Below are 20,531 nucleotides of genomic sequence, written 5' to 3' on the forward strand. Positions count from 1 at the left end.
CTGCAGCTCTGCCCGCGACCATCAGGCCCTTGAGAGACTGTCCAGAACAGCTGTGCTCATCACAAACCTTACAGGGCATCTAGCAGCCGCAGTGCCTGAGGACGTCTCACAAAATAACGACGGACGGCAGACACCTGGCACGCCGCCTGTTTACCGCTCAGCCATATGGTGGCCATCTTGTTCTCAGTGTTTGTTGAACTTTACAGATTATTTATTTATTACCATAGACATTATGTGCTAAAAATTGGTTAATGTTGAGTTCTAGTTTATGCAAAATAATCAAAATCATTTCATGTTTGCATCTTCTATACAATATATATGCAGGTTAAGCTTACCTGACGTTAATACATTTGGGAGTATTAACTATATCAATCATACTGAGTGCTAGATATCTAATAAATACTAATGGGTAATGACATGTATAAGGCCACATGTTTCCAAACAAACTAGGAATGTGCCACTTTTTTTTTGTCTTTGCTTTATACTTCAGACGTTCGCATATCTTAGAATATCACAGTGTTCTTCGTCTCACGCTGACAGGACTCCTCTCTTTCTTCTCTCGTTCCGCTAAGGGACCTCTGAGTCCTTTATTGGCCTTAATGTTTGCAAAAATAACTGGGCTGTGTGAGGAAGGGTGAGGGGTTAAGCTCTCCGTGTTTGAAGTCGGGATTATACCTTATCGACTTCTTTCACTCACGCATTCAATTCGAAATCAAGTGGCTTTGCACATCCAAGACTGTTTCTGTCTGGATGAAAGCACTCTGTTATTTATTTTTTTTTATAACTCTTTTATTCTTTAATTGAATATTACAGTGTAATATTCTCTAACATTTCAGTTAAATGAATGTACGGGGAAATAGGCTTGAAACTCGTTTATGATTGGCCTCAGAATGTGCTAGCGTGACTGTTGCGCAGGTGTGTAACATTAATTGGACTGTGACTATTGGAGAAATACTTCAATATAGTAAATGCATATTGGGAAACAGCATTCTCATATTCATCCTGCCACGGATTGTGCTTGTGAGGCAACATTACCCAGGATCAGACCTTTGACACAGGAGAACTGGATGCACTAAAGCCCCAGAGGAACCGAGAGGCCCGTGTGAGGTATGGCCTCTCCCACGCGGGCCTCAGCACCTCACCTGGGACGGCGCAGCTTCGAGTGGGAGCTGTCCATCACCCGAGCGGAGCTGAGAGCGAGCCTCCAGCACACCACACATTGTCATGGCAACAGGCCAAGGTGAGGACCTTAAGGACTCAGTCATTAGCATCACTGCAGCAGCACACCGGAAAACAGTTCTGTAAAGCCATGTAGCTAAGTTAGAATGACAGCATTCAGGGCTTCATGGACCATTTGGGTCTGGCCTTCTCTGTTGGTAACGCAATAGAACATTTTTCACATTTTATCTTAGTGTCTCAGTGGACTGAAGATTAGTTGACCTTCATGTGTAATTAACAATTGATTAACTCTTTAATTAATGCATTTAAAGAGGCTACACACCATGGCTCTGTGACCTGCTGTGAACAGTCTGTTTTCATTACTGATCTTCTAAAATAAGACTCCATATGGAGGCCAAAGCAGCAGCACGATCACTACAGAAATCAGTTTTATTGACAACTTTGCTCTAAGTGTCAGCTAAAATGTACTGATTGTATTGATTGGAGTCAGTAGTATGGTAGTAACACAACATCCATATTCCTCATAGCTCCTACCCACATATGTAGCTATCTATACTATGAATGAATGACACTTACACTTTATACGCTTATATTGAGCCTTTCAACATACCCAAGGTCACTTTACAATTAACACAGCCTTTTACATCCAGTCACACATATACACTAATGTATGCAGACTATTAGTCATATTAACTTTATTGTGACTGTTCTTGTCATCTGTTGATTTTGTATGCCTTGTTCTCATGTAGAGGATGGAAATAAATTTGAATATTGTAGTGTTACCTCTTCATCAAAATGTCCTGAGAGCACCTGGCCCCTTCTGGAAATAGAAGCATGATGTAAACATTTGGTTGTATATATCTTACAGTCTAACCAGACTGTAGCCTGCCAAAAATTCATCTACAATATAAATAATATGTGCAACACAACACATATCAGTGCAGTGGTTGATATATATATATATATATATATGCAAAACATAAAATAAAAATAAACAATTGCCACCTTTGATAAGGAAAATTAGCAAGAGAATTCCAGCCTCCTCGGCACTGTATAGTATAGTATAGTACTGTATAGCAGTTCACATGTGTATAAGTATACTGAATTTATCATGTCATGGGATTTTTGCAGTGTAATAACAATCAAAGTACAATTGCTACAGGTCTGTAAACCAGGCCGCGAAACCCGTAAGGAATCATTTTAGCACTTCTATAAACAATATAGAGCAGCCAGCTGCCATGCTAATAAACTCTGATGATAAAAATAATATGAATAACCTCAGCACGTAACAGACTGAAAATATCTCAATGTTTTCCATTTTAGCTCAGGTTTGTTTTAGCTTTCCATGTCTGGTTTTGCTTAATAGCAAGAGCCTGTAATATGGCTACTTGCCAAAAGATCAATTTAAATGATAAAGTAAAACACCCTAAGCTCTCCCTCTCTTTCTCTCTTCTCTCTCTCTCTCACTCACACGTCCACATAATTTCAGTAATTCATGTAGCTGTTATAACTTGTAGTATTACAGCTGATCAGGTTTCTGTGCAGAGATAATTAGGTTTTGTATAGAAACAAACTCACATTACAAATGCAATGGAGTTGCACCTGTCTTTAAATATTCCCTGCAAACAATATAATGAAGATAATTCTGTCAAAGGGTAGTGAGATGTTATATGACATCATACTGTGGCTACAATTTTAGGAAATTCTATTAAGAAAATCCATATGTGTTCACAGCAGTGATTACGTGATGGCGGGTTTATCTAAATGAGATATTAAAAATTAACAACAGGAGCTCATTATTGACTCTATGCAACCAATCAAACTTTCTTAAAAGATTGTATTATGAATAAATGATTACACAATTGTCATTAATGGAGTGGTCTAGTTTGTTTTAATTGGGTTTTCCAACTTTTTATTTTAGCAATGAGAAAATGTAACATTAAAAATCATAATGACATCACAGAGTGGCTGTCACTCCCAATCACTTTGTTAGACACACCTGTTCTAGAGTCACCTTTACCCATCTTTAACCCCACAGGTGCTGTGCTCCTGTGCACTGCATCCGCCTCACCTGGGGCCCACGCCACCACACCCACCCACATTCACTGATGTCTTTATACTACTTTGTTAGCATCTTTGCTTTGTTTCCCTCTAACACATTGTTCCTGTTTCCAAGGTCACGACTCCCTTTCAGTTTTTCAGCATATTTATTTGTTTCAAGTTCCAGCACATTTACATGTGTAATTATGATTGTTTTTTCAAAACTTTGAATCGAAGGATCACTGTTTTCAGGATCCACTGTCCAACATGAAGCAGAAAACAGCCATAAATGCATGCAAACAGTATGATCAACATGCCCGAGGGAATACCTCAGACAAACTGGGGATCTGGTCACCATGGACGCAGAGGAGGTGTCATGGCAGCATGAGCCGCTCTAAATCATGTGACCCTGAGGCTGCTGAGGCCGGACTCAAGGACGGAGATGCTAATCAGCGCTAGGTCACCTGAAGCAGGAGTGTATCACTCTCAACAACACCCAAAAAGAACACCGTGGTAAAGAACCTCTGAGATAATCCAGCACCTAGTAGCAGGATGTTAAATGGTGGCTGGGAAAAATAATTCACTGAGAGACACGACCGGGGTGGTCGTATATGCAAGGAACCTAGGCAGAACACCATGGGAACCTCAGAGAGCGGTGACGGACCAGGCTGAGATCCTGTAGGACCTTCAGACACTGGACAGATAATTAAGTAGTGGCGAACCAACCAGATATCATGATACTGGACTAGATGCAAAAAACAGCAATTGTAATAGATGTAAAATTATGTTTCCACCCTTTGGTGACTGCAAAATCTATTAGCACTGCTAATACCAGCACTTATATATACCCATCTAGTAGCACACTGGATCTTCTTTGGCCTTTAGAACCACAGCAATCTGTCATGGCTGCCACTAGGCATTGAAATTGAACAGTTCATTCTACCACATCTCATAGATGCTATATAGGATTAAGATCTGGGGACTGAAAGGCGGGGAAGCAAGGAAATCTCAAGCAAGGAAATATGGCAGCAGTCTATGGCTGTATGACCCTTGTGGCATAGTGCATTGTTTTTGAAATATTGCCACTGGCTAGTCTAGTGCCAATGACCACGCCTCACTCATTCGGCTGAGGTCATTCTATTTGTCCCAAACCAATCCACAGAAAACCTGCTCATCTGATTCATGGAGTCATGTGTCTAATTTACATACAGGGTGTCTCCAATTGTGAAAGGACACACACACACACACACTTCCTGATGAAATGTTGTTTTGATTTAAAAGGAAGTAGTAACACATGTTTGTTTGGGGCTGTACGTTGTGCACATGGGAGACAGGAGGCTTTTTTCTTTCCTTCTTCATGATGGGAATCTTCCTCCAGTGTGTCATTAATCAGTTTAAGTGACCAGCCTCTATAATGTACACATGGTTCATTATGTGCTCCATTTTGCCTGGAGACAATATCATTGCTGAGTTAGAATTATATCAAAGCTATTCTCAAATATTACATTTGAACAGAAACAATGTTTTGTGTGTGTGTGTGTGTGTGTGTGTGTGTGTGTGTGTTTATGAATGTGTCTGTGTTCGTGTGTGTGTGAGACACAGAGTACATGAAGCCACAACACTGTAGCTGTACCTTGTGTCCTACACACCCCACATGGTCCCAGTAGCTCATTCCCATAAACTCTGAACTCTGAGCTGTTCCCATTTGAACTCTGAGCTGTTCCCATTTGAACTCTTCACTTTTTGATCAGAAACACACTGAGGTCCTCTCTCTCTCTCACTCTCTCTTTTTCTAGAGCACTGGACAAGGCCAGCTCTGAGCAATAAACCGACTTCATGTCTCTAGCACAGCCACACAGCCACACAGCTCTGAGGCTATTGGACAGTCTTTTCTTATTGTCAAAGCAAAGACAGCATCATTTCTGGATAATTCTTACGCACATGACGAAACAGCAATGGGCTGCTGCGCCAAACTCATTCCCAGAATGCAATAGGAAGAGTCGCCACTTGCAGACATGAACTACTTTGCTTCTGGTCGAAATAAAGCCGTCGTGTTCTCTGCCGGTGCGGTTCGAGGGGGCGCTGTCCTGCCCTGCTGTCCCGTGGTCCCACGGAGGTGCTGCAGCAGGGCGTCGGCTCGGCGCTGCAGGGTGCGGATGGTGGCCCGGAGGCCCGCGGCACCTCCTCCGTTCTCCCACAACACCTTATCCGCAGAGAGTGACCGCAGGAGCAGCGGCTCCAGGCAGCCCGAGCGGAGCACCTGCATCGCCCTCGCCGGGAACCTGCCAATCACAGCGAGACTCACTGCCAGTTACAGCCAATCACAGCGAGACTCACTGTCAGTCACAGCCAATCTCAGTGAGAGTCTCACTGCCAAACACATTGAGAGACTCACTGCTAGTCACTGTCAATCAGAGTGAGAGTCTCACAGCCAATCACAGCGAGAGTCTCACTGCTAATCACTGCCAATCAGTCAGAGTATCACTGCTAATGACTTCCAATCACAGTGAGAGTCTCACTGCTAATCACTGCCAATCAGTCAGAGTATCACTGCTAATGACTTCCAATCACAGTGAGAGTCTCACTGCCAATCACTGTCAATCACAGGGAGAGTCTCACTGCTAATGACTTCCAATCACAGTGAGTCTCACTGCCATTCATAGAAGGCCCCCCTCTCAGGCCAGGCCATCACTGTCTATGTCTTTAATGTCCTGCACGAATATTAGCAATCACCATTGTTCGATCTACTCAAATTTCAAGGTCAAGTATTCACTTTGATTTTGCCTGTTTTTATGCATAGTTATTGATGTATGATTATTTGAGGATATCCTGTAAACCTGAGCCTTTGCATTAATGTGCAGTAGCTATCTCAAAGAGGATGCAGTCCTCTGGATCAACAACCTCTTCAGAAACCATGACAATTCATGACCAATACTTACTCATCAATGCCTTCAAGCAGTCTGAAGTTAAGGTCTTCCTGTGGGTGGTGAGGTCTGCCTGCGTTATCTATGAACACCAGTGTGGAGGGGTCAGCCCTACGAACCTGCAGAGACGGTGAGAGGAAGACACGAGTCAATGAAATTAAATGATGCAGAAAATGAGTGAACAATAAAACAATTATCCCGGATAGACGGGCCATACAGTAATTACAACAGTAACATAATAGTAATGGAAACACAATAAAAAAGTTAAACTGACCCCGTTGTTAAATATTATAGCAACTGAGGACTATAACACTATAAACAGTGATTTTCCAAGCCAACGCTGAAATGAAGACCTAGTGTTTAACAGGTTAATATAAGCTCATAAGGTCAGATGTCACACAGCATGCTGAAGGCTTCTGGCTGGTGTGCAATTCTGAGAAGGTCTTGTAGTCATGTAGGGTTCTGCTTTGGGGCATCCGGTACTACAGCACAGGAGCCGAGCAGAACTCACACGAATCACAATACAGAATCTCAACCATACTGCAGTGCTGTTTCTACTGGGGACAGTGGTTACCAAACAAAGGCCCGTTCACCCCCATCTAAAGGTTCACCACTCAATGAGGCTGTCCTATAAGACATAGAATAACTGATCCAGTACAGGTAGTGGTCAAAGACGGAGATGCAATAAAAAACAGGAATGTCTGTCAGATGTTCTTTGGTTCAGCTAGAACGGGGATTTAGTTTCATTTCAGTTGCACCAGATTCTGCACCAAGGGCCTTCTGTGGTCCCCAGGCAAGTCAATATTCCTATATGCATCTGGAGATAAAAAAAAAAAAAAAACGTGCAATAGCGTTCCGTTGCACTGAAGCCACCGTGTCATCATTTATGCATGCATCCTCTAAAAGGAAGAGAAACAGACACGCACACGCCACTGTGGGACTAAACAGCTCAAGGACACAGCTGAAGTTTCTGGAGTGTGGAAATGCATGTTTATCACAATCTTTCAAAAAATATTACAGAGCAAATCGTCAAAGGAACAAGATCAAAGAGCAGGCTTACATTAAAGCATTAATAGCAATGTTGGAATGTGATATTAACTATAATCCACTGAATTACTGTGTTTCATTTGGATGCTCTCAGTTTTTTAAAATGACATTACCAAAATATGCACCAACATTAAATGTTGGGGGTTTGAACACTGGACGTTGAGACGGTTCTCCACACAGAGGTCAGCAGCGTCAGGACGGAAGCCACAGCAGTACCGGTCAAGCCTGTCATTGACCTTAAGAGGGGATGATAGAGAGAGAGGGAGAAAGAGAGAGAGAGAGAGAGAATCCTGTATCCTTTACAGTACTACAACAGTGGCTCTAATCCAATTACATGAAACATGTATGTGCAGATGATGGTAACTAATCCAATGCATAATTTAATGGATTAACAACAACAACAAAACACCACAAACATAATATTAACAGTGATCACCATCAACGATGTTACATTTATTTACATAGCATAAACAATTTAATAGTACCATGTTGCGGTTTATTCAGAGTGCTGTTTAAACCTGTGTGGTTACTATCTTGGATGCAATATCGAAGGTGTGGAGAGATGCAGTTGTGAACTCGAGGTGTGTGTTTTAGCAGGCAGGTGTGAGATAACACTCCTTCCCCTTCACTCTCGCACTCACACATCACTGCTACGTCGCACCCAGCTGCTAAAGGCGGCCTTGTGAAGCTCGTGCCACACTAGTTTTGTGTTAACAGGTCTGAGGACAAGTCACAGAAGATACAGGCACCGTTGCGATACAGGATACTCGGATGACAAATCGAGTCATTATAAAGATAAAATGACACAGCTGGACAGTATTTATCTTTCAGCGCTGTTGTTTAGTGTCAGTAGGGAGTGTGTCAGCTTCTGTGCTCTGTCTTCAATATGAGTGGCAGACTGTATTCTGTACAGAACGTGTTTGTCTACCACAACAGACTGGAACTCACCATCACTGTGCATGATGCCAAGTTAGAGATAATCACAGGTTTGGCTTACATACCCTTAACAGCAGCACTGCCGGTGAGTGAACCGTTCTGAATGACACATAGCATTTTCCCTGCAATGCCAGCTTTCAATACTGAATTCAACCACAACAGTCTCTTCTTATGCCGGCTAAGCAGAGCAGATACAAACACACACTTTCATATGCATATGGCCCTATGACCCAGTCGCGCCCACATTATATGCAAGAATAGAAAACTGAAGTCAATGTGTATGCTATGTGCATGCACAGTCTCGGCAATGTAATCTCTCTAGCAGTGTGAGTCTCGAGAGACTCCGCCCGCTGTGAAAGAGGCCCGAGCTTCTCCGAGTTCTTATTCACAGATCAGGGGTGAAGAGAGAAGGTCTCGTGTTTCTGTGGCGACAGACTGTGAGAATGTCCTTCACGCTGCTCCACGCTGATGAGTGTTAACCTGCACCTCAGTGCCATCAGGGCTGTTAAACGAGGGGCTGGGTACAAGTGTTCACGGGTCCCACTCAGCAATCTCAGCAGATCAATACCATGCTATTAGCTGTCGGCTAGCTTACGCTTATTGACTTTTTCTTTGTGACTTCTTATGTTTTATTCATGGATCTATGGGCACGCAAATATCATCACACACGCACACGCACACACACACGCACACACACACACACACACACACACACACACACACACACACACACCGCGTGTTTGCAACTTTTCAACAAATCAAAGGGATTTTTTTTTATCAAGGGCCAGATCAAACCCTCATACCAAAGAACACCAGTGTGAAATGTTTTCAACATAATTAACATGTTATATGATTAATTGTTTCTCAAAATATTTTAGCATTTTAATATTTATGAATTGTAAATTTAAACTGAGTAAATTGAGAAATCATTCTTAAAGCTAATTTGTATTTTGACCTCATTCTCTGTGTATTTTAACCTCATTCTCTGTGTATTTTGACCTCATTCTCTGTGTATTTTGACTTCATTCTCTTTTTCATGAACACAATTTCCCTCTTCCTGTAGCACACAAACATGTGCTCACATAATCATGTCATCTTGTGTCACCATGGTAACCCTTGCTCTAATTTCTGAAAAAAAATTAATACTTTGTGGATCCTTTCTTTAGAGAACGAGTGTCAGGTAACAGGAAGAGAAGCGATGCCGTGTCCTCTAATGTCTGCTGTCTGTCTCCTCCTCGCTCACTGAATTTCTTGTCCCCTACAGGGCCCTGTCCCACCTAAGAACTCAATTAAGGTTCTGTCCTACTAACGCCAGTCATTAATAACATGCTTAGATATAATTGGCGCATTACAGACACCTTTAAATCTAACCGTGACACCTTCAATTTGACACACTAAGCATATCCCAGACAATGTCTTGCACGAAGAACAATTAAACTTAGCTTTATATATTACCACAGTAATTACATGTAGTCTTGCTACTAAGATTATTGAGTTAATAAACTGCACCATTTGACTGTTAAAAACCTGGCTATGATTCAATGTAGAATTAACTACCCAATTATAGTCATGCGTGCTGCAGACAGAGTTATGAACTTTGCGATCAAGTGCTTCTGCTTCTGAAAATCCACATTTGGCTGTTGGGAGAAAATCGTAACGTGAGCTAAAGCCTGATACAGAAGGATGTAAGGGTGTCCTATTTTCTGAGAAATAAACAATGCTGATGAAATCATTCTTCACAGTGTTGCGCATGGTATTGCTCCTGGCAACTCAGTGTTAACTTGTCAGGAACAGCATTTCACATTGTGAATCTGTTAACCAGAATTGAGATCAGAATTTAAAATGTAAATGTATTTTTTTTTGTCTAATGTTGATGCCTCTTTTTTGCTGTACATTCGTTGTAAAGTGTAATGTTAATCTCTCCTGCGTGGTGTTAAATCAGACATTGTCTATATATTTTTGCACTGGGTCGTTCTTAGAAAATCAGAGTGGCCATAACCAAACCTCTCACCTGTAGCAGAAAGTCAAAGAGCGCTAATCGTCCCCACTCTGAATGATGTACCCCTACACACACAGAGGAGTTCAGAGGCACCTGTATCCCACACCTGGTCTTCAACAGAACTTGATATTGAGGCCAAGCGAGGCTGAAGGAGTTCTGGTCATTATTGTCATCAGCTAGATGCTGAATGTCTGGGTCCCACCACACTACCGGTCTGAGAGAGCCACTGGTGTACTTGTATGGGAGGATATCACTATGGAAGGTTCTCAGCACAGCTGGAAGACTCCTGTTAAGACCAAGAACCCTGTCCAGGTGGAAGGCAAGAACTTCAAACCAGTCACTGCTGCGTTTGATTAGGGCACAGTTTCCTGTCTGGCAGAGCCTGCTGTGGTTCCCCCCTAGTGGAAGAACACAGTCACTGCAACTACCAAGTCCCACTTGAAGCACTTGCCCATGGCCTGGAAGTCTGGCTTTACTCAACACAGTGCCCGTGGCAAGCAGATCCATCTTCTCCACGTCATCTCTACTAAGCCAGGGCAGAGATTCAGCTCTAGTGTGCCTCCAGCTCTCACTGGAAACCGTATCATGTGGTGTTTCACACCAACCAGCCATAACGTCCCTCCCACCAGCCTCCACCTCAGACACCATGTGGTTTTTGCTCGTGAAGCGCTGCCTCTCCTTCTCCTTGGGCTTTGCTTTTCTTTCGCGTGTTTTGGTGTCTCCTGAGGGACCATGACGCTGCAGAGGCTCACGCGCCCCAGCTTTCTCTGGCCTGGGCCCATCTGGACCGCATTTGTGCCTGCATGGTCTAATGTCTGGCTGGAGCCTCTGCACGCTGGCAGGCTGGACTACGGTTCGCTCATGATGGGAGAGAGGAAGATGAACGTCATCACTTAAGTCTTTGCCATTGCCTTGTTTGTTGTTCTGCCGTTCCTTTGCACTGGCTTTGAACATCTGGGACACCTGCTTGTTTCTGCCCAGATGAAAGCCGCGCTTTGGCTTTGTGAACGTTTTCCTCGCATTGTTTTTCAGGTGCTTTTTAATTGTTGGTGGGACACTTTCCTGGACCTTGTTGTCCCTGTGCTGGTGGTGACCTTCCAGCAGTAGGGGCTTGGCTGAACCTTTGGCCCTCGAAGGCTTCCGGGCTCCACTATGGCCTTGTGGAGAGTGCCGGGGGAGAGGTAGCCGAGAATCCCTCACTTTTACCCCAGTGGGTTGCTTCCGTTGGGGCCCTGGAGGGGGAAGGCTCCTCTCATCCGAGGGGGAGGGGGAACGTGTGCTGATCATCACTGCTGACAGGGCGAGGAGAGACAGGACGACCACGAGGTAGCGCCACCTCCCTCGCAGCTTTGGGCCTGGTCTCAGAGCCTGCCGCACAGAGCAGAGAAACACAGCTGAACCAAAAGCCACAAACACACACGAAACACTACACACCTTCAGGAGACTCCAGGTGACAAGCTGCTCAAACTTCAGGGAGAGAGCAGTGGTCTGAATAACATTCATGGGTTGATACTAGGATACATACTACAGTGAACAGGCTATGTTTAAAAAAAACTTTCATTGTTGAGACAGGAGCTGGAAAGACTAAAAATCCCCATTTGGAAAGGAATGAGATTCCTTGTCAGAATAATGGCGTTCTGAGGGGGAGTGTCCTAGACATGTGTTTAGCTTTTCTCTCAAAGGCTTTCTTTAATTATGCTGCCCAAATATAGCTTTTTCATGAAGAGCAAGCAGTAATTTAGGGCCATGTATGGAAGCAATTTTCTAACAACATATATTCACAAATAGGAAAGCAATCCATTTCATTCTCTGCAGATTTTCTCCCCATACAAGTTGCTTTGTTTGTATTTTGCATAACATTTTCACATCACACACAATCCGGTCTGCTTCGCAGCATAACACACTTCCCTTTGAGGCTGAAAGCGGAGTGTGATATGCTGATGCTCCTGGCCGCCTTGCATCGTTCTGCTTTTGAGGGATGCCTGAGGATAGAGGAATGTCTCAGCTGTGTAAGATCCACTCAGTGTAGCTGAAAGGGTTTATGACTTTTCCAGATAGCGTGTATGAAAGGCTCCCATTATGCTGTGGGTTGAAGAATGTCATGCCTGAAGCGGCACAGGGCCGGGTTTTTTCTGAAGCAGCTTCCCTGGGCTGGGAGGAAGCTCAGGCCCAACTACGCCTGCTGAACACCCCGCCTGGACAACAGGCTGGCAGGCTGGTTGGCTGGCAGGCTGGTTGGTCTGCATTACACAGCTGTGCCGTGAGGCTTGGATGAGTATAAAGGTGACTGAAGATGTAAGCTATCCACATTTGGGACTAGGCTTGGTTTTTGTGGTCAACCATACACTCTTGAAAAACACAAGCTGAGCTCAGAACTGATTCATCAATTGGATATGATGGCCCGGAGAGAAACAGGAAGAGGCAGAGGCCAAAAGTCTTGGGTCCACCCAACCAAAGGGCTCTGCACTGCACATGACACACGCCTTGAAGTGTTTTTTATTATTATGAAAGTGGAAAACAACAATAAAAAACAGAACTTTGTATCAGACATAAAGCAAGACATAAAATCACATTCATAAAAGGTGGAAATAGAGCTTCAAGGGTAAACAGAGATTTTTCTTCAATGTCCTAATGCTTACTTTTGCATTTTGTCCTGAGGGCAGTAGAAAAGTGACTGTATATATGTTAGCATAAGAAGGACTGTATTTATAGGTTCGGTTAATGTCAGTCTCCCACAAACTGGATCAAAACACAATACAAATGTCAAGAGACAATGATTCTGTGTCTTGTTTTCGTCTTTGGACTATTTTGAATGTCCCCTTTAGAGATTAGTGTTCAGCACCTGGTGTTCCCATTTATCGGGGCAAAATTCTTGCATGTGCACAACACACTTTAAATACTTTAACACTCTCTGTGTGCAAAAAGCTCCAACTAGCACAGCAACTTTCACCAAAGCAGCTCTCCACAACAGCACAACAGACACTTACAAAACAAATGACCAAACACTTACTATTACTTAATAGTCCACGGTACTTAAAATGACTAAAAGAGACTTTACATCCGCGTTCCATCCAAGTTCGTCTACGAACACTCTGATGCACAAATTTTGAGATAAACATAGGCTACAAACCCAAATACTGAATGCTCTACACTGAATGGTAAATCTTAAGAAAAATAAATAGTTTAATCCTAGCTGAGGAAGAGGAATGGCACCCGTGTCCCCCCCCCCCCCCCCCCCCCCCCCACACCCCTCACCGCCATAATGTATTTGGCACAGCTGGGTCTGTCTCCACCTCTGGCAATGCAGAATCACACATTTGGAGTCCTGGTGGGACCGTTTTCTCACATACAGTTCAGATGATGGCTCTTTCTTCATCGTCCTATGTCTACAGTCTTGCTCTGGTTCTATTTAACTGTCACCGTCCTAATTGTAACTGTAACATCCCTTTCCTGAGGGCTACAGTAGATGGCGTGTCTATTTAAAGCTGCATAATGTTGAGAGTTTTGCATTCTCAATGACAGCGTGTCTTTGAAATTTAAAATTGAAATGGCCTAATCTGGTTATTTTTGGAAAGAAAAAGCTGTTGTCATCGCAGAGCCTCGACATAGACCGACCCGACCCGCTGCTAAACGGAAACTGAGCACACGGAGTGTTCGACAGTTAGCTGTAGCTTTTGTTTCTCGGTCTTGCTACTTTCCTAAAGGAAACTCAAGCATAGCCACACAGCCACATGATGGATGTCACTACGTCCTTCTCTCCCTTCACCAGGGCACCAAGTAGCAGCTGAGAGAATATTTCAGAGAAGCTGATCTGATTGCGTTAAACACAGAAGATAATGAAGTGGCAGCAGAGAGAGGCGACTACCCCCCCCCCCCCCCACCCCACCCTCCCCAGGAGATGATTAAGATGAGGTCAGACCCAATTTCAACAATAATGATCGGACCTTTCAGAGAAGCTGACAGAGCTGCATAATTACACCGCCTCTAGCTTTTAAAACTACAGCTTATAGAAATGTCAAACATTACAGTGATTATGGCAAGTACCCTCAGCCATGAGAAAGACAGGGGAAGGCAAACAACAGCCAGCAGCGGAATGCTAGTTTGCAAAATGGAAAAGGGAGATTAGCACGAGTGGGTGCTAATGACAACAGAGGACAAAGCTTCACTCTGTGTTTGGCAGTAATTGGGCAAGAACGCACTTTGAGGGTACTGTAGCTGTCGGCACAGGACTGTCAGAATAGCAAAGTTGTACAATTATCCTGTCTGCTACTGTTTGCTGAGAGAAAGAGAGAGAGACAGGCACAGAGAGAGACGGAGAGAGAGACAGGGACAGAGAAAAAAAAAAAATGAAATGTGCCATATTTTGTCAATTGTGATTTTTACACCCCAATCGAAATTTGTCCTCCGCTTTTAACCCATCTGTGCAGTCAGAACACACACACACTAGTGATTACTAGGGGCTGTGGATCACACGTGCCCAGAGCGGTGGGCAGCCCTAGCCCGGCGCCCGGGGAGCAGTTGGGGTTAGGTGCCTTGCTCAAGGGCACCTCAGTCATGGCCTGTCTGGGAATCGAACCCACGACCCTCCGGTCACAAGTCCAGTTCCCTAACCGCCAGGCCATGACTGAGAGAGAGAGGGGGGAGAGAGAGAGAGAGGGGGAGGAGAGAGAGAGAGAGAGGAGAGAGAGAGAGAGAGAGGAGAGAGAGAGGAGAGAGAGAGAGAGAGAGAGAGAGAGAGAGAGAGAGAGAGAGAGAGAGAGAGAGAGAGAGAGAGAGAGAGAGAGAGAGAGAGAGAGAGAGGGAGCTTCACCAATTATTTAGCATATCAGTGGATGACAGCCTTCCCTTTAAAACAGAAAGACACTACGTAACAATAGTTAGGTCAGGAGGCCCATATTCTGATAGACTATGTTTGAGAAGCACTAACCCTAGTCGATACCCTTAATCTTTTTGAAATGTCTTTTGGGGCCAGTTTGGAAACTGCAGAGGTGAAAGAGTTATTCTCGTGTGTTATGTGACTTCTTGCATGAATCAGCAGTGCAGTACACTACTGTAAATCAGTGTGAAAAACAGACCCATAAGTCATGAATCCTTCGATACCATTAGTGTACCGTCCTCAAATAACATGATCCAGACCTACCAGTCTCCCAAACCTCCCAGCCCTGATCCAGACCTTCCAGTCTCCCAAACCTCCCATCCCTGATCCAGACCTACCAGTCTCCCAAACCTCCCAGCCCTGATCCAGACGTACCAGTGTCCCAAACCCCTAGCCTTGATCCAGACCTACCAGTCTCCCAAACCTCCCATCCCTGATCCAGACCTACCAGTCTCCCAAACCTCCCAGCCCTGATCCAGACTTACCAGTGTCCCAAACCCCTAGCCTTGATCCAGACCTACCAGTCTCCCAAACCTCCCAGCCCTGATCCAGACCTACCAGTGTCCCAAACCCCTAGCCTTGATCCAGACCTACTAGTCTCCCAAACCTCCCATCCCTGATCCAGACCTACCAATCTTCCAAACCCCCCAGCCCTGGTCCAGACCTACCAGTCTCCCAAATCTCCCAGCCCTGATCCAGACCTGCTGGCCAACTATGACTTTATGATGCGTAATTTCTGAGGAATGACACAGAGGTGTACAGAAAACAGTAAGGGCAAATATAGAGGACTGAGCGCATGTGTATTAAGAGTCAGTGGAGAGAGAGAAAGAAATTCAGTGAGAAAGAAATGTACCATCTGCTCATCTCCTCTGCTCCACATCGGTGTGCCATTAGTGCTGTCTGTTGGTTAGATGTCCAGATGTTTCTGACATTTGTCTCCACTGTCTTGTGCCTGTGTGTATGTATGTATGTGTGTGTGTGTGTGTGTGTGTGTGTGTGTGTGTGTGTGTGTGTGTGTGTGTGTGTGTGATCAATCTCTCTTCTTGTTCAGCCTTGTCCTGTGGGTGCTGAGAAACACTGTTTTTACCCCGTGCTGTCAAGAGTCAACCCAAGTGTTTTCCTTCTGTACTACACCAGACACTGTATTATCTTTCAGTTGATCAATAAATCAGAACAGTCACTATTCTGACTGACAACCCAAGCCTTGTGCTTGAAGAATGAAATTAGCCAAAATGTTTCATCCCCCCCTCAATTGCTTATGAAAATTTCTCTATATTGAGTTCAGTTATTCAAAACTCTTCACATAGTTCTCTTAACCAATATGCAGCTCAGCACAGCAGTAGACTCTGCTAGAGTACTCACAAATTTACCAACACTTTATCCTTCATGAAACACGTACCTTCATTTTAGCAAAAGTACATCATATATGTTACAGAAATGAACTACAACTTCTCTGGCACACCTTGGGATGCCTGAACTGTCCACGCTCGATCATTTACCAGTCATAGATCTCCACTAGTGCGTTTGGGCCAAGCTGAAACCAGCAAACTCCACAAGCACACACATTTAGGGGGTTTGACTAGCAATTGAATTACTGGTACCTGAATTCTGTCACATTTCGAGTTCTTCTCAAAGTGTTCTTCATTGCTGCATCCTAAGTTTATACAGTACTTACACTTTGAATATTCTAAATCTAATATTGTTTGCCAACACCTAGCCTTCTCTGAGTTTAATGATATTGTTGGTTATGTCCATGACAGCAATTGTGGATTCGTCCTCAGTATGAAATTTCTCCCTCTTCCTCAAGTGCAAGGCACTATGATCCAAAAGGTAGAGAAAAAAAAAAAACAAGTGGTTTAAATCAAGGGTTCACAGCAGAATGCTAAGATTGCCTTATAGTTTGGTTAACAATCCTGCCTAGAGAAGTGTGTGTTCATCCTGGCAGGTTTATCTGAACTCTCCCCAGACCCCCTTACTGACAGACCATCAGTTCTGACATGACAGCAGCCCTCGTGTTTGCCCCGTTTGCCCCTGGACTACACCCTCCCCACCCTCCTCCTCACAGTTAGCCCTCTTTTACCCCCAGCCAATGTTTATGGGTGCTCACAAAGTGGAAGAAAAAACAGTTGGATTTTTAATACAATTTTAAGTACATTAAAAAAGTGCATAAAACAAAGTGAATAAAACTTAAAAGTGAATAGCAAAAACTTATTAAATCATAAGTTATATTATTGTGCAGGATGGTACATTTTGCAGAGATCTACAATGACAGAATTCACCCAAAGACAACATGTCCAGATCCAGAATTTCCACAATATTCTCCAGACATGGACATCCTACCATTATTACTGTTGCCATGCCAACAGATACCAGCATAAGCATAGTAAATCAGTAAATGATAACACAGTTTGTACAATCTCTGTGCTTACGGGGAGAGACAGCCCTCTCACTCATTGCCTCTATCTCCCAGTTTAGTCTTTTGAGTATCAGGAACAAATCCTCCCCCCCCCCCCCCCCCCCCCTTACAAACAAGCTGGGTGAAAAAGCAGGCCAGATATGCAGTAGCATTGTTAGAGATTGTCAGTAACTGTGTGTGTGTGTGTGTGTGTGTGTGTGTGTGTGTGTGTGTGTGTGTGTGTGTGTGTGTGTTAATGGAGACTATGGGCTGCTACACAGAAAACACAAAAAACAGTTCCATGACAGTGAAGTCACAGTAATAAATGATGTCAGGCAATACTTTTCCCTTGTGTGTGCGTGTGTGTGTGTGTGTGACAAATAAAATGGGTATTTGTGTGAGTTTGTGCTTGATCGGCTGCCAGTGGCAAGGATTTAAGATTTTAATCACACAGTAAATGGAAAGTCACTATGATTCCTGCCTTAAAAGCCTTTTTAGGATGAAGTCATTAGTAGAAAAGTAATTTATTTTGCATTTTTGTCATCATGTTCTAATTAGTACCATATTTATTTCACCTGATATTATTTACACTATTCGGGAATTAAAAAAATAAAGAAATTCTACCCACTTCAGTTTGCGTTGCCTATGGACCGTATTTCCTCTTGCAGTTTGGGTTGACTATGGTTACACTAATGACAGCCCTCACTAAGCTCCTCCACAACTCTCTAAAATTTTCCAGTACACACAAGATTCCACACATACCAGATCCTGCAATACCCACAAAGTTTCTTGATAATTATTTACATTAAAAGTAAGGTGCCCGCAAGATCAACTGTCCTTTTCTGGTAAAAGAGAGACAGAAAAGGTAAACTGAAATGACCCTATCAAAATACACGTGTGTGGTGTGAATCATTCGCTGAGTTAGCAATCAGACTGATAAGATGGAAGATCAACACTGCCACTCTGCCCTGAGCTTGACTGTGAAAGTATCCACTGTTAGAGCCCAATGTTTGGGCCCTGCTGCTCCGGACCTGGACATCCACAGCCAGCATTAACTTGATTTCTGACCCGGCTTCATGAGGGAACTGTAAACATCCAATAGATGTTTTAATTTAGCTAGTAGGACCTAAGTCTTTCAATATTCAATACTTCATACACACACACACACACACACACACACACACACACACACACACACACACACACACACACACACACACACACACACACACACACACGCACACACAGAGTGATAGGACTGCAATCTATGGACCAATCAATTATAACTACAGCACTCTATGGGATACACCAGCATACTATGTCAGGGACACAAGCATAAGCAAAAAAAAAAAAAAAAAAAGCTTTTGAAATGAAATCTAAGGCTTAGCAGAATAGCACAGTGCAGGCAACTCTGCCTTGATTTAAACCATGTATACTTTAAACTGGTTAAAATCAGGGCAGCCACATATCACTTGCTAACGCATGTACGTAAGAGTGTTGCCCAGATCAGTGTATATATGTGCACTCAGGACTTGAATGCATTATTTATTAATATGTTGTATAAATTATGAATGCATTATATATGTTTTGTTTTTTTTTTTGTGCACCATGCATTAAGGTATTACACACCTTAAGTGTGATTCACCATGAGCAGGATGTCAGGGGAAAGGCCTTGTTCATGCACGATCATTCAGCATCAGTGTTAATTGCCTTGACGTGTTTGAGTTGCCTCTACTTGTCTGAGCAAAACATACTGTAATGTACACGTACATGTGCAGGATAAATGGCATTAATGCAATCATGAAATGGCATTATGCAATCATTCACCACATAACAATATTTTCCCTATAAATCTCCCCGTACAGTGGAGGAGTGTGACTGACAGATATATGGAGGTTGGAAATCCCACCATGGGTCATTCATAATGCACGATTCCCCAGTGGAGCAGAACCCGGGCATGTTTGGACTGCGCCAGTCAAGGAGCCTGTAATCCGACACCAGTCATACTCGCACATAGTGCACAAAGTGGACCTGCTTTCGGAACAAATACAGCGGTTAGCTAAAAGCACAATGGCGCGCGCACACACTCGCACACGCGCGTTTGACGAGAGACTGAATACAGATATGATGGTTTTATAGGCGTCTTCCTTCACACGTTAAAGCAGGCAACAAACCAAATCGAACATTACATAAATTAATCGACGCTTACACTAAAGAATGACCCCTTGCATTAATGGATCGACCCTTACATGAATGAATCAACACTTAAATAATAAACCCTGCTCAACCCTTACATTGATCACTATTCACACTTGACTTGTACACTGAGTATTACTGGCTGTACAGTAATCACGCAACACAAAGAACATCAGTATAATTTTAGAGATAAAAAACTCAACACCACAAATAAAGATGATCTTAATAGTTATTTTGGGCTGTGAATTCAAAGCAAACTTTGTGCTAGTCAAAACTTTTGCATGGCTTGAAGATCTCGTTTAATATTGAACCCTGAAAATGAGACAGCTCCATTAAATTAGAACTTGCAAGGCAAAGTGCCTACACTTTCCACAAGTAACAAACTGCAGAATAACCCTCATTTAGTTTAGAAAGTCTGCACCCTTACCATTATACTGGTCGAGCGCGTGCACCGGGGGCCGCTCGAGCTGCTTTAAGTGGTTTCTACGGTGTTCTCGCGCACATCTCCCCCCACTTCGCCCTTCATCGCCACATCATCTTCATTCCTATCGCGTGAATCCAAAGTGCGGTACCACTCATCGCTCATCACTGCAGACCTTCTGTCCTCCGTTAAACCCCCTTTATTTAGACACGCACATTTTGCCGTTACAAAAGGGGAAAACTGCGAGTTTCGGAACGCAGTGCAGCGTGTTTTATTGTCCACCGTTGTGCTGAACTTCAACGCCGAGCCTGCAAAAGCTGCAAAACTGATGCGTCTACATGTTCGCATTCTTCTCCGAGAACCAATCTTTTGCAAAAAAAAGTTAAGTGCATAAGGAAAATCTCTCCGGATTCGTCTGGGGTCGTGGAGGAATGTACTGAAACCTGAGAACAGACAGCGCGCGTTTTAAACCCGCTTCATAGCGCGTTTGAAGGTGCGCAGATCTGCTGTGGTCCAAA

General features: G+C 43.6%; 1 protein-coding gene across 1 annotated transcript; it reads right to left on the reverse strand.

Annotated features, from left to right (window-relative positions):
- Positions 1-3,061: 3,061 nt before the first annotated feature.
- On the reverse strand, positions 3,062-20,524 carry gask1a (golgi associated kinase 1A). The gene is made up of 5 exons (XM_076988493.1): positions 20,020-20,524; positions 10,138-11,493; positions 7,304-7,426; positions 6,159-6,262; positions 3,062-5,501 (listed from the first exon to the last, which is right to left on the reverse strand). The coding sequence occupies exons 1-5, from the start codon at positions 20,020-20,022 to the stop codon at positions 5,240-5,242; spliced, it is 1,848 nt and encodes a 615-aa protein (XP_076844608.1). The 5' UTR covers positions 20,023-20,524; the 3' UTR covers positions 3,062-5,239.
- Between the last annotated feature and the right edge of the window lie 7 nt (positions 20,525-20,531).

Source organism: Brachyhypopomus gauderio, unplaced genomic scaffold (assembly GCF_052324685.1).
Source record: "Brachyhypopomus gauderio isolate BG-103 unplaced genomic scaffold, BGAUD_0.2 sc62, whole genome shotgun sequence".
NCBI classification, from domain to species: Eukaryota; Metazoa; Chordata; class Actinopteri; order Gymnotiformes; family Hypopomidae; genus Brachyhypopomus; species Brachyhypopomus gauderio.